The sequence below is a fragment of the Saccopteryx leptura genome, chromosome 6 (assembly GCF_036850995.1).
Source record: "Saccopteryx leptura isolate mSacLep1 chromosome 6, mSacLep1_pri_phased_curated, whole genome shotgun sequence".
Taxonomy (NCBI): Eukaryota; Metazoa; Chordata; class Mammalia; order Chiroptera; family Emballonuridae; genus Saccopteryx; species Saccopteryx leptura.
The window spans coordinates 57,279,582-57,294,950 of record NC_089508.1 but is presented as its reverse complement, the minus strand read 5'-3'; the positions used below and the strand labels follow the sequence as shown (position 1 = coordinate 57,294,950).

The following is a 15,369-nucleotide window of genomic DNA, read 5'->3' as shown; positions in this document are numbered from 1 at the left end:
GTTTCAGAACCCGCTGCGATAGGCGAAAATCCATGAAGTGGCGACCTTATATTTATTTTCTTATTTGTATATATTTAAGGCTTTATTTCAATTTAATACTCTTTTAATATGTTTTAATTAATATTTTGTATATCTTTATATTGTTTTCAATTTTTTAGGCTAGAAAATGCTTATTTTACCACAAAAATAATTAAAATAATATATAAAAATACCTATATACTGCAAAATCCCGCAATATAGCAAAAAATCCACGATACAAAATTAGATATATACAATTTAAAAATCCACGAGATACAGTGAGACCGAGAAAACTGAACTGAGATATGGCGAGGGACGACTGTGTCATCTGTATATTGTATTGTGTTTACCACCCAAAGTCAAGTCTTTCCCCATCACTATTTACCCCCCCTTTAATCTCTCCTACCCTCTTTCCCTCTATAATCACCATACTGTTGTCTGTATTTGTTTTCTTAATCCCTTCATCTTTTTCACCCAGCTTCCCAACCCTCTCCCCTCCTCAGTCAGAGAAATACAAATACCATATGACTTCGCTTATATGTGGAATCTAACAAACAAAATGAACAAACAAAACAGAAACAGATTTATAGATACAGAAAACAGCTGATGGCTGTCAGGGCCCTCCGTAACAATTACTCTAACCTCGCACTATCATAAGACTAGAAGAGAAGAGGGGAAAGACACAAAAAGTAAAAACAACTGTTATCTGAAAATTTAACACAAACCCACAATGTTTTCATACCTGTAAACAATGTACCAAATGTTTTATTTCTCTCAGTAGTTCATATGCATATAATTGACTCTCAGAGCATTTTTAAAACACAAAAGACATTATTACACTTTACCAATAAATTGGTTTTTTCTCAGGGGATTAAATCAGATTAAAATGTTACCAACATTTGAACATTTATTTTTAAGCCAACTTGAGATGAGGAATTCATAGGTGTCTATGAATTTTTCTTAGTAGTTCAATGTTTTGTACATGCCATCAGTACAGTGATATTTCTTAAATAGTTCGGACTTCATCAATAGCTGTGATTCATATGAAAAATAATTAGATGCCTCGGGTTCCTAATTAAGTCATTTTAAAACACAAAATACTAGCACACTTTGCTATGAAACTCTGTTTGTAATGCTCCTTTTCATAAACTGCAATTACCCACTGACAATTTTGTTTAGTCCTTTAGGTTTTATATATGACACTTCCTTCACAGGAAAAAGAAATAATAATGTTGAAAAGGCAAAGACTACCATCCTGTATCACAGATCAAATATTTTTGGAATTAATTATTCTTTCATTCTCTTTTTTGGAGTCAGCAGGAAATAACTAGAAAAAAAATATTTTTAACATTTTTAAGGCCAGTCTTAAAAAACATGAATAAAGAGAGTAGAAACATTATCACATGTCAACAAAAACAGAGCAAACCAAGTGTGTCCACATCTTCATTTCATCATTAATTCAGATCTGAAATAAATGCCATGCTAAAGACCACGAGCAAATTTAAAGATTCCTCCAAGGAAATTAAGTACTTTTGAGAATTTTAAAAAGAGCTTTCGTAGGCAGTATATCTGATCAGCATAAATGAGGCATAATCTTGTCTGAGCTGATTCTCACAGGCCTGCTCCCGCCAAAACACATCTGCCAATTATTCTCCATAGTGCTGTTACAGACGCCTTCTTTTATTCATATATAAAGCAACTAGAGAGTTTTCACTCTTCCTAATAAGTATTTAAAATACATTTCTAGGTATGCATTATAATTGTTAATTTATAATGCCCTTAAAAATCTTTCCACTTATAAAAAACAATTTCTGGAGATATATGAAAATTTTTATATTTCTAAGTCTTAAAAACTTAAAGTGCAATATTTTCTTATGTATCAGCAAATTATAACTGTGTCATATAAATTCATCTTGAAAGAGCATATAAATAATTTCCAAAATTTTATAAATGGCACATTACAGAGAACAGAGTATTGATATTTTAAGTTTAGATTTGGTGTGTCTTTACATTATAGTGCAAGAAGGAAAAATAAGCACCAAAGTAAAATATTTTTATTAGGAGAACAATGTTTTCATGAAAAGAAAATAGGAAACATCATCTCTGCCTTTAGTGGCTGCTCTTCATTCAAATACCAAAAATATTCTCTTAGTTCGGTTATTGAACAAAGTTTCCAATACTGTCCAAAGGTTTGTCCAGAACCTCTCAAAGAACATCACTCATTTGAAGCTCCTATCTTATTCTTGAGTAAGAACTTTATTTAATTAAAAACAAGTCTATTATCCTTGCCTTCACATTTGTAACATTGATGGAAACTGGTATTTCTCTAAAGGTCTGACCATTCAGGTGGCACTGTAGTAGTGGACGACGAACACACACATGGACAAAATTTGAGTCAACATGGAAAACCCAACACCTAGCCATTCTAGAAAAAAAACTCTAAAACTAAAGGATGCTTAAAAATTGTCTTCAGTAAGCTAAATAACTGTGATTTATAGACAAGACTGATGATTGGGTTTCCTCCAGTAGCGGCCCCTGGGGTCCATGGTTAAAACGGTACTTGGGGCCTGAGAAGCTGCAGCGATGACTGCTTCCTCAGTTTCTGCTGGTGCCTCACTGACTGTGCGTCCTCAATGGCATGACACGCTCTCTGCAAAAGGAAATATTTACTATCAATGCTAAAGAGAAGTACAGGCTAATCTGGTGGAGGAGAAGGCTACAAAGCAAGAGCTGGAGCTTTCCACACAGGTCCAAGAGCTTTAAAGACAAGAACACACGGTCCATACGTGCAATGCAAAGTAAGACTCTCCAGACCTCCTAAGCCCCCAGCATATTGTTTTTAGCTCATCTATCCATCCAAATATGACTGGAAGATCTCTTGAGAGAAATAATGGGTATTGTTAATTATAAAAAATACCTTTCAGCTAAAAAACTGATGGCATAGTCTTCTAAATAAATTGTTTACCTCTGCTATGGTGGTATCCTGCAGGCAAATTTTCCGAAGATAGGCTTGATTGGCACTGTCTTTTTTGTGGAACAGACCCTGCTCCTATTTCAAAAGAGAAAATGACAGAAATTATTCTGGGAAAGAAAAAAAAATCATAACCTTTAATTGGATGCTTAAATGTCAACTCTATTTTATAACCATTCAAAACACACATATTCAGATAGAATAAGAAATAAATCATTTTGGTACAAGAACAGTGGTTCTATATATAAGCTGTTAGAATTTATGAAATTGGATGAGTGTATGTCTATCCGTATAAAATAATGGCTTTTTGTGGCTATGATAAATAGCCTACAGAAACACAACTTGATAACTCGTCACATTTGACAAATCAAAAAACCCTTCCTTCATTTCCTTGGCTGATAGATAAAATTCTAATATAATGTATAATACATTGAGTCAATTCTCATCACTGATGTGAAAGAGAACTGATCACTGAGGAAACTGTAATATACATGCATAGTGACACAGTCTTTCCTAGCTTGAAAACTAGGTTTCCTTTACTAAGGCACTCTAAGTTTCAACACTCTACAATGAGGGAAGAATGAAATACAAAATGATACAGTTTCATGGTATTTTCTTTTATTTATAAACCTCTATGCAAGAAAACAAAATTAAAAAATAATAGTACTTGCATCCATTAAATTTTGTGAGATGTTTTTTACATAGTTTCAGTAAACAGAAATAACATTATTATTGTTAAGAAAATATATACTATAAAAATTACCATTGTTAGAATGACAATTTTTAGTTTCCTTTAAACAGTTGAAAATAAATTTATCCCTTATATAATAAAAAATTTATATATTTCAAAGTAAAGTAAGTCTGAGAACTAAGCAAAAGATGGGTCATTGTTGGTAATTACCTGCTATGTATTAAAAAGTTCTTCCTTAGAAAATGATGGTGAGGAAAGACTTGAAAGTATTATTATATACTTCAATTGTTTTATCATTCTACAAGTGCCAAATATTATAAAACATTAGTGTTTTAGACATAATATTTATAATAATCACCTAAAAAAGGGAATCTTTTCAGAAATATCTAAGATTAGAGCAAAATAGGTATCCACATGAAATTAAAATGACCTTTTATTTACTTATGTTTTATTTTCCCAAAAAGGAAGTATCAGCATCCTAATTCAGCAGACAGACTGGATATTTCACTCGACACAATCACGGACTGTCAGGAAATTAAGTACAGCTCACAAGCAAGTCTATTACATCTTCTCTTACATTGCAGCAAATAATAATAATCCCTCAAATATTTTTGTATAGTTAACTATAAAAAAAAGAGTCAAAAAGCACTGGTTTCTACTCATTTAACAAATTCTTGGCTCTAAAAAGGTGGTCCAAGTTCTCTTACCTTAACTGAAATGTTTAGCAGATTTCCACTGACACTAGGAGGAAATATAAAATCTTCAAATGGATACTGCCAATCTGTGGACATGAGGCCAAGGATTTCAACTTCCTTTATACATAACACTCGCCTGTTGTGCAAAAGGAAACAAAAACGGACAGGTAGTGATAAAAACTGTTAATGATGATCTCTAATATTTTACTCTGCTGGATGGCACGGGAAACATTCAGTCAACAACACAACCTAGCATTAAAAAAAGTAAGCTTCACATAAAAAAAAAGTCTAGATAACTGTCAAATAAAAAGCATATATTGCCTGACCAGGCGTTGGCGCAGTGGATAGAGCATCGGACTAGGATGTGGAGGACTCAGGTTCGAGACCCTGAGGTCGCCAGCTTGAGCGTGGGCTCATCTGGTTTGAGCAAGACTCACCAACTTGAACCAAAGGTCACTGGCTCGAGCAAGGGGTCAATCGGTTTGCTGTAGCCCCTTGGTCAAGGCACATATGAGAAATCAATCAATGAACAACTAAGGAGCCGCAACAAAGAATTGATGTTTCTGATCTCTCTCCCTTCCTGTCTGTCTGTCCCTTTTTGTCCCTCTCTCTGACTCTGTCTCTGCCACACACACACACACACACACACAGAAAAGCATATATGGCATTGACCAATTAACAAAGAAACTTTAAAAAATTCTGCATCTGCCAATCTTCCAAAATTTACAGAACGACCATTTTTGAAATTCAACAAAAAACTGAAATAATCTTTTAAACACAGAGAAACAGGCTCATCTGGGAAGCAATAAAGGCAGAGCTCCTGAAAATGTCTTAGTTGGAAAATTATTAATTGCTCTTTACTGTCAATCATTTATGCCTTCCAGTTAAGACAGAATGTGCAGAAATGTCACAAAGCTCTAATGTCAGCAAAGATTTACATTAGGCCTACTAATAAATATCAGGTTTGAACACTTTAACACTAATGCACTTTTTCACAGAGTAAGTATCCCGTTTTACTGAATAGCAACAAAAAAATAACAATCTTTAAAGGATATGCACATTGATTTCCCAGAATGTGATTCAGATTAACTTCTGATATAACTATACCTGACTCTCGAGTTTCTCTAACAGAAAGTAAAACTGAAAAGTAGAACTGTTGGTTCTACAGATACGCAGGGTACTGGAGAGACAAAGAAGAAAGGGTCTCTGCATGAGAGGTACTCAGAGGCTAGATGGGGAAATAAACATGCAAATAAACGCTACAGCACAGGTAAATCAATAGCAGAATGTACAGAAAACTTTTTGGAGCACAGGAGAGGAGGACTGATTGTGTTGGTAAAGTAGGTGGTGTAGGAGCTGATTCTTTTTTTTGTTTGTTTGTTTTTTGTATTTTTCTGAAGCTGGAAACGGGGAGAGACAGTCAGACAGACTCCCGCATGCGCCTGACCGGGATCCACCCCGCACGCCCACCCGGGGGCGATGCTCTGCTCACCAGGGAGCGATGCTCTGCCCCTCCGGGGCGTCGCTCTGCTGCAACCAGAGCCGCTCTAGTGCCTGGGGCAGAGGCCAAGGAGCCATCCCCAGCACCCGGGCCATCTTTGCTCCAAAGGAGCCTTGGCTGCGGGAGGGGAAGAGAGAGACAGAGAGGAAGGAGGGGAGGGGGATGGAGAAGCAAATGGGTGCTTCTAGGAGCTGATTCTTTAAGGGAAGAAGTTTTCTCAGTGGGAAAGGGAAATTAAAGTCCAGACAAAGGCAACTATGCACTGACATACATAGGAGTACAAAGAAGGGAACATCTACCTGAGGAATGTGAGAACTAGCTGGTATATCAGATATATTCAGAGGAAAGAAAATTAGCTTGGTGCCTGATCTTGGTACCAAATTAGCATGGTGCTTGAAGAGCCTTTTTTTTTTTTTTTTTTTTTTTTTTGCCACTGTAAGAAATTTTTACTTTAACCTATACTATAGGCAATAGAAAATGACATGATAAAATTTCTTAAAGTCATGGTCCTGGGGTCATGGGGGAGAAGTAGGGTAGAAAATGAAGGTAGGAAGTTATTTTATTATCAGGAAACAGTGAGAACCTCAATCAAACCAGTAGCTATGAGAAGGAGAAAAGAGCTAGATTCCAGATGTTTATAGGTAGAGTTAGATGAACTTGGTGACCAGTGGAGTGTGGGAACCAAAACAGACTCACGGTATAACAATTCTCAGCACAGGTGTTATTAAAATTTTGGGCTTGTTTGGGATTATGTTGTGTACTGTAAAAAGGTCAACAATCCTAGCTCCAGCCTACTAGGTGCCCTACAATCATTGTGACAACCTACAGTACACCTACACATTTGGAACAGTTTCTAGGAATTGGGTTCCACTCCCCTCTACTCCTGCCGTAGTAGAGAATCAGATAATAGAGCTCAGAGTTAAAGATAACCATTACAAATCACTGTGCCAAATGCAATTCACCATTATCATTGTCTCAAAACTTTCTCTTTTCTTGACCACCCCAATAATACTGTCACTGTGTCAAATGCAATTGACCATTATCATTGTCTCAAAACTCTCTCTTTTCTTGACCACACCAATACTACTGTTCTTCCACCACTTTACATCTCCCTCATTGTCTTTCTCTGGGTTTACCAGAGCTCAAATCTTGGTCATCTTCTATTCAAAACACTCAGGGTCCAAGATCTCACCTTCAAATCTTTTTTTTTTTTTTTTTTTTTTTTTACAGAGACAGAGAGAGAGTCAGAGAGAGGGATAGACAGGGACAGACAGAGAGTAACAGAGAGAGATGAGAAGCATCAATCATTAGTTTTTCATTGCGTGTTGCAACACCTTAGTTGTTCAATGATTGCTTTCTCACATGTGCCTTGACCGTGGGCCTTCAGCAGGCTGAGCAACCCCTTGCTGGAGCCAGCGACCTTGGGTCCAAGCTGGTGAGCCTCGCTCAAACCAGATGAGCCTGCACTCAAGCTGGCGACCTCAGGGTCTCGAACCTGGGTCCTTCCACATCCCAGTCCAACGCTTTATCCACCGCGCCATCACCAGGTCAGGCTCACCTTCAAATCTTAATCCAAACATCAATGGTCTATATCTGTGTCAGTGCTACTGAGGCATCTATGCTTTTTTGATATCTCAAAGCTATGTCAGAGTCAGTCAATTCAACAACAAAACAAAAAAGTCATATTTTCCCTCAAATTATTGTAAAAGGTCATACCAACACTCTTGCTACTCAAGCTCAGAACCAGAAAGTTATCTTGTATTATCTTCTCTGCCACCTTCAATGCCACCAAGCCCTGGCCTGTTAAGACTGCCTCCTTCTATCCTCATTGTTTTGTTCCTGGCCCTCACCACTTCCTAGCAGGATAACAGCCACAATCTCTGTGGTAGACAGAATTCTAAGATGGTCCCCAAGCTTCCCCATTTCCTGGTACAGAGCTCTGCATAATCCTCAGGACTATGAAAACGATGGATTTCACCCCCATGATTAGGTTTTGTTATAAGGCACAGGTGGCTTTAAGAAAAAATTTATCTGGGTAGGACTGAGCCTTAAAATCTGAGTTAGAGAAGTCTCAGAGATCTGAGTGCTGTTTCTGGTTTGAAAATGGAGAACCACATAACAAGGAATGCAGGCAGGCTCTAGATGCTGAGGACAGCTGCCCGGCCGACAGAGACTGAGGAAACAGGAATCGTGGTCCTTCAACTACAAGGAACTGAATTCTGCTAACAATATAAGCTTGGAAGGGGATTCTTCCTATGGGTTTTCAGAAAGGAAGCTGATACCTTAATTTGAGTCTTATGAGACCTGGGCAGAGAATCCAGTCACACTGCCCCCGACTCCAGACCCGCAGAACCTGTGAGATAATAAATGTGCTGTTTCCAGCTCCCAATTTATGGTTATTTGTTGTGAAGCAACAGAACACTAATAGTCTCTATCTAACTGGTCTCCTTGCCTCCATTCCAATCCTCCTCCATCCAGCATCCAAACTGCTGCCAGAGATCTTTCTAAACTGCAACCTTTATATTACTCCTTGTTTACAAGTCTTCAGTGGGAAAGAACAAGAGATTTATCTGTGTCCTATTCAATATATCTATGTGAAAAGTTGCCAATACTGAATAATAAGTTCTTACTTAAAAAAAAATCAGTGATCTCCGAACACTTTAATGAAGAAGTCTCAACCCTTTGCTCATATGAGCTGACACCAATGACTCCTGCTTCATCTCCCAGCACTTCCTACACACATCCTACTACCCAGCCACTCCAAACTGATCTTTCTGTTCCAAATGCCATGTTTTATGTCTCTGCTGCCTCTTGTTTACCTGTGTATCAGCTTCAGACTCTACGAGACTCAGCTGAAAGCTGAGAAAGCTCCTAACACTTTCCCTGTGATATGTTGGTTCCCACCTTGCTGGACCAAGAGTCTCCAGTCTCTTAACATCACTTGATCTTAGCGACTATCGCACTGTGATGCCATTGATAATTTGTCCCTTATAGATGGGGAGGAAACTTTGATCTCTGTGTCCCTATATCTGTTATACACCAATGGTGCAATGGTCCAAATGTTTATAACCACCCCCAAAATCATACGGTGAATCCTACCCCCCAATGTGATGTGTGGAGGTAGGACCTTTGGGAGGTGATTATGTCACGCAGGTAAAGCCCTCATGAATGGGATTAGTGCCTTTATAAATGAGGCTGAGGAAATTCCCTTATGCCTTCTGCCATGTGAGCACTCAATGAGAATAGCCATCTGTGAATCAGGGAGTGAGCCCTTCACCAGACACACAGCCTACGAGCATCTTGATCTGGACTTTCAGCCTCCAGAACTGTGACAGATAATAACTTGTTGTTTAAGCCACCTGTCTACATTATTTTGGGAATAGCAGCCCAAACAGACTAAGACAGACAGTTAAAAAAAAAAAAGAAGTCTGATCAGAGAACAGTTTCCTAATGAAGATTACTAAAATATTATGTAGGAGTTAGGACAAACTAGTGGAGCTACGGCCTATTAAATTTAGGTCCTAACAACTCATATGTTGTTTCTAATGACTGACAAGAAAGAAATACTGAGACCAAATTTTGGGTGAATTTCAATATGGAAAAATTAAAAGCCCTAAGTATCAAAACACTCAATAAATAATCATTAAAATGTTAATAATACATTGAGTAAAAAGGGTTAATATTAATTTATATAATGTTCCTTATTCAGTAAGAAAAAGGCCAACATAATGAAAAATGAGTAAAAGATATGAACAAGCAATTCACTAGAAAATATCAATGAATGATGAATGTATTGAAATGTTCTGACTCAATAGCAAACAAATAAATGTTAATTAAAACAAATAAATTATTTTCTACTCATTGAATTAGCAAAAACACAATAGTTTAAATAGGCCCTGGTTGGTAGCTCATTTGGTTTATCTTCCTGATAAACCAAGGTTGCAAGTTCAATCCCTGGTCAGGGCACATACAAGAATCAACCAACCAAATCAATTTTTTTCTCTAATTAACAAATAAAATTTTTTAAAATGTTTAAATAACATCTAGTCTTAGCAAAACATAGGAGAGAGGACACTCCTACATACTATTAGTTGTATGTAAAAAGACTGATACAGCCTTTCTGATAAAACAACTTGACAATAAATAGGGCCTCAAAAAATCTTCACTTTTAAATCAACTATCCCACTGACAGGAATTTATCTGAAGGAAATAATTATAAAAAATAATACTTAGCTATGAAGATGTGTTTAATAATAATACATTCTTGGGAAAAAGAAAACTGAATGTCAAATAGGTAGCATTTGAATGTTATAGTAAATCAATAAATACAGTATATATTTATTAAATATCATGTTGTCAAAGTATATTTAATGGTTTGGGAAGAGGTCACAATATGTACTTTTAGGTGAACAACCTAGGTTAGTTAAATGTACATGGCGCATTGTTTTACATAGTTTTTATAAAATACATATACTGCAAGAGTCTGATATACCAGATAGTATCTCTGGATGAAGGAATTGCTGGTAAAGGCTATTTTTAGTGGTTATCATAGAACATCATTCAATCCAAGGCATTTTTTTTTTTTTTTCTTTTTTCATTTTTCTGAAGCTTGGAAACAGGGAGAGACAGTCAGACAGACTCCCGCATGCGCCCGACCGGGATCCACCCGGCACGCCCACCAGGGGCGACGCTCTGCCCACCAGGGGGCGATGCTCTGCCCATCCTGGGCGTCGCCATGTTGCGACCAGAGCCACTCTAGCGCCTGAGGCAGAGGCCACAGAGCCATCCCCAGCGCCCGGGCCTTCTTTGCTCCAATGGAGCCTTGGCTGCGGGAGGGGAAGAGAGAGACAGAGAGGAAAGCGCGGCGGAGGGGTGGAGAAGCAAATGGGCGCTTCTCCTGTGTGCCCTGGCCGGGAATCGAACCCGGGTCCTCCGCACGCTAGGCCGACGCTCTACCGCTGAGCCAACCGGCCAGGGCTAATCCAAGGCATTTTTAAGAATGAAAGGGATAGCCACTAATAGTTACATTGGACAAAAAAAGTACAAACCAGCTCTGTCCAAGGCAAACCACAGCTTTGGTTGTTTTCATTTTCATAATTATTATCTATAGCAGGAGTGGACAAACAATAGCCTAAATGAGCCAAATCCAGCCATAGCCTGTCTTAGCAAATACAATTTTACTGGAACACAGCCACTTCATTCATTTACATATTGTCACAGCTGCTTTCCCACTACCAAGGGTAGAGCTGAGTATAGATGGGAAGCACAAGATGATGGTTCTTAAGCCTACATTTTTAATATCTGGCACTTTAAAAAAAAACTTTTTAAAATCCTGACCTATATTATCTACAATAAATGAGCACAATTTTATTTATTTAGATTCTAACATGCAGGTTTTATTTTTGCATCACATAAAATAAGTTTAGAAGTAAGCTATTCAGGGTTTATTTGGCCTTTCACAGATTTCAGAGGCCCAAGCTCCTTTCAAATGAACACTTCACCATTCCTTGCGTCTGGCCACATCCTCAAAGTCCAAAAGGAATTTTGGAATTCTAGCCACCATATCCACCTTCCAAAAAGCAGGTAGAGGAGGCAAGGAGTCTAATACATCACTGTATCTCCTTAGCTAGAACGCAGTCAAAGACCACATGTAGCCGAAAGGAAGACTGGGAAATGTATTTTGGCGCAGTGAACTGGCAGTTAAACTGGAGTGTCCTTGATCTGAGAAATAAAAGTGGCATTTGGTAGGCAGTCAGCAGTTCTGCTACACCTGCTTTCAGACCATGACTTCATCAGTGCCAGGCCTCAGGTTGCAGACCCTGGTTTCAAATAAGCATAACTTTAGCAATAAAATTTAAGAGTTATTGTTTAAAATGCTGCTTTTGGAAGAAATGCTATTTTTATGTAATCATTAAAGATTGAACAGATCAGCATCATGATAATTATCTTAATGAAATAAATTCCAGTTAAGAGTCTACTACAAGGAGAACTAAGTCATTGTACTGGTCAGGAATATTATTTTTCTAATTGCCTACTGGAAAGCTCTATTAGTGACTAGATTTTAAAATACCATGATTTTTCAATTCACTTGAAGAAAACCAAAATGTATAACGTATAAATGTATACAGTAATATTACCACAAGATGCCTAATCAAACAAGTATAAAGATTACCAAACAAAAAAACAAAGAAAATTAATAATTTCCATTGCCCAGTGTTGGTAAACAATTTTAAAATGAATTATGACATTGTTATTGCAGCTAAGTACACCACACAATACAAATAAACACTGCTTTTGATCTATTGGATATAACACAAAATTATAGGTATAAAAATAAATTTATTACTTGTCAAGTCTGCAAAAACTACTTCCTAGATTGTTTTGTGAATATTTTCATTTCTTAATTAATGGGCAAATCAGATGACTGGCTAATTCTTTCTATAAAAAGCTTATAGATTTAAGTCTGAATACTATCTCTCCTTTCCAACCAAACATATTTAAATGCATTAGTAAGGAACCTAATACAGATTTTGCCTACTGTAAGTACTCTGCCTCAGTCGTACAAAAATACATAACTTAAAAATTATTTTTAAAACTTTGTATTTACTGATTATAGAAAGAAAAACATCAATTTTTTTTGTTCCACCCATCTATGCATTCACTGGTTGATCCCTATCTGTGCCTTGACCAGGGATCAAACCCACAACCTTGCTGTATCAGGACAACACTCTAACCAACTCAACTATGCGGTCAGGCCATAACTTGGAAAGTTTTGAAAATTATTCATCTATAATTGCCATTTTGGAATAAGTGATGTGGGGAAAAATCTCAGGAAAATACTCAACGTTCTTTTATTTGGAAAAATCTACAACTCCCAAATTATTTAGAAAAAAACTGGAAAAAATACACAGAAATAATACCATCCTTTAAAAAAGGTATGTTAATCACCCCAAATAAAACCTAGTGAGAATAGTGATTCATGAATTCACCCTCCATGACTAGATTTATAATTCATACAACCATATCACTACTGCACTTCTGAAGTCTATTCTAGACCCCATCTCTCAGCTGTTGTGCAACTTGGATAAACCCCTAATCCATGCTGAGTCAGTATCTGCATCTCCAAAAGGAGAGGCTCGGAACAGATAATCTTAAAGGGCCCATTCACATTCACATTTTTGTGATTCTATGATAATGAACTTTTTTGTGTGTTTTTCATTCACTCATTTTAGTGAGAGAGGAAGGGAGAGCTGTTCCTATACGTGCCCTGAGGACTGAACTGGCCACCTCCATCCTTCAGGACAATGCTCTGAACAACTGTGCTAACCGAGACCAGAGCTATGATAATGAACATTTGGCAGATGGCGTCCAGTTCTCCATATCAACATTTCAGTCCTCAGAATTCTTAAGATCTACATAATTTGCAGTTGGGAAAATGCCACTTGAAGATAATACCTGTTTGTAATCATAAGGGTCGTCCTCTTGCATCCAGAAACAGCACAGTGGTATCTGTAAGTCTCTCCTTCCATCTTTTTGATATGATTCTGGGGGAAGAAAAATAAGACTCAAGATTTGAGTCATACATACATCCAAATAGTATTTCTAATACTGTATATTAGATGATTATAATAAAAATGCTAGTTAGGAAAAATGTTATTAGGAAAAAAGCACAATTTTACATATTCACATGTGAAGCTAGAAAGATATGTTTATAAATTAACTTACACTATTCCTTAAAAGACAAATATGTATTAAATGCTTACTAAGTGTTCTGGTAAATTAACATTTCATTCTGTGATAATTTAGAAATTTTAGAATATCTACCAGAAATAATCACACATTTTCATTTATGAGAATGTGAAACATATGCTAATATTAACATTTGGGGCATTAACATTACTGGGGTTCTCAACCTGAGGTCCATGGAAACACACTAGGAGGGCTATAAAATACCTAAAATAGAATATATATAAATAATTTTGAAAGTGTGGTTCTGTAACTTCTTTCAGAGAATGGTTCATATGTTTCATCAATATTTTTTAAATGATCTTTCTCAAAGGTTAAGAACCATTGATTTTACATTAATGTAGACATACACATAATAAAACTGCAAGATAACTGATATTTAATGTTTTAAAGTATTTAGTCTTATAGATTAAATATGCATACAAACATAAAGAATTTTTAATTTCTAATACAAACAGAATTTCAAATAGCTGTTACTATTTATTGCTAAAGACAATTACAAACAAAAAAGAATTCAAGTATAAATAGTAGCACATGAAAATACATTTTACTGTTTCAACTATCTCAAAATTATTGAGACTTGAATTCAACACATTAAAAATCAACGTTATTTTTATAATGAATGCTAATTAAATATTATTGATATTATCTATAATGCATGATTAAAGATGAGATGATATATATGAAAACACAAAACATAACCAAATCTAATATATAAATAAGACCTTAACATTTCATAACCAAGAATACAATAGCACTATTATTAAAAGGATAACGTATTCAATAATAATCACAAGCAGAGAAAGCAGACTTATTATTTCAATGCTTAAATATACATTTTTTAAAGGCCCTTGGTTCCCAGTCATTCTTTGACAATTAGAAAAAGCCATGAACAAAGATGAGTCCCCAAAGAACTGGTGTCTCATCTTCACAATGAGTCTCAGAGAAGTGGAGTTTAATAGTCACTGGTTTTACATCATGCCTATGTGAATTAGCTAAAATCTTTTAACATTTATAACCTAATTTCTTTAATAAAGAGAAAATGGGAAATAAGTATAATAATTTAGATTTATTTTCAGCATTAAAATTTAAATGTTAAAATATTTAGATATGAGATTCATTGCACAGAAATATCAGCAACTTTACATCTTTTATACATTTTCATTAGTTATCAATCTATTGCTATCTTTAAACCATTGAAAACTTTGAAAGTATAATTTATCACCATCATACAATATAGAAACCTTGCTTCCAGCACTACTAAAATCCACTACACTCTGAGATTCAGATTAAGACATTAAGTCATAGATGGCAGCAGGACATAAGATTAGTTAATGAAATATTCACTCTCCTTTCCCAAAATGCAATTTGAGGAATTTACAACATTTAGCAAAAACATTCAATTTTTTCAAGTAAATTCTAAGAAAATAATACAAGATATGAGAAAGCAATGTCTATAATGATGTTTATAACAGCATTATTACTGTTATTAAAATAACAGAAACAACTTTAATGTCAGGAACTGGGAGGTTAAACACACAATACACAGTTACCTCAATAGACGGTTATGCAAGAATTAAAGAAGGAAGCATTTCTATGAACATGAAAAAATTAAAATGAAAAAGCAAGAAACTATTTTAAATATTATATTATCATAAGTATGTGAACCAAGGTAAATATTAAATAAAAAATAAGGTAAATATATATATATATACCTTATATACACATATATAAACATATGTACTTA

General features: G+C 35.8%; 1 protein-coding gene across 3 annotated transcripts in view; it reads right to left on the bottom strand.

Annotated features, from left to right (window-relative positions):
* Window positions 1–767: 767 nt before the first annotated feature.
* The window catches only part of VPS13C (vacuolar protein sorting 13 homolog C), a 214,651-nt gene continuing 200,049 nt past the window's right edge, over window positions 768–15,369 (bottom strand). For all 3 annotated transcript variants that reach the window (XM_066342851.1, XM_066342853.1, XM_066342854.1), the window contains 4 exons: window positions 13,332–13,420; window positions 4,388–4,511; window positions 2,984–3,067; window positions 768–2,668 (listed from right to left, as the gene is read on the bottom strand). In XM_066342851.1, coding sequence (XP_066198948.1) covers window positions 2,567–2,668; window positions 2,984–3,067; window positions 4,388–4,511; window positions 13,332–13,420 — 399 coding nt within the window. In that variant the 3' untranslated portion in view covers window positions 768–2,566. The remainder of the gene's footprint in view (window positions 2,669–2,983; window positions 3,068–4,387; window positions 4,512–13,331; window positions 13,421–15,369) is intronic.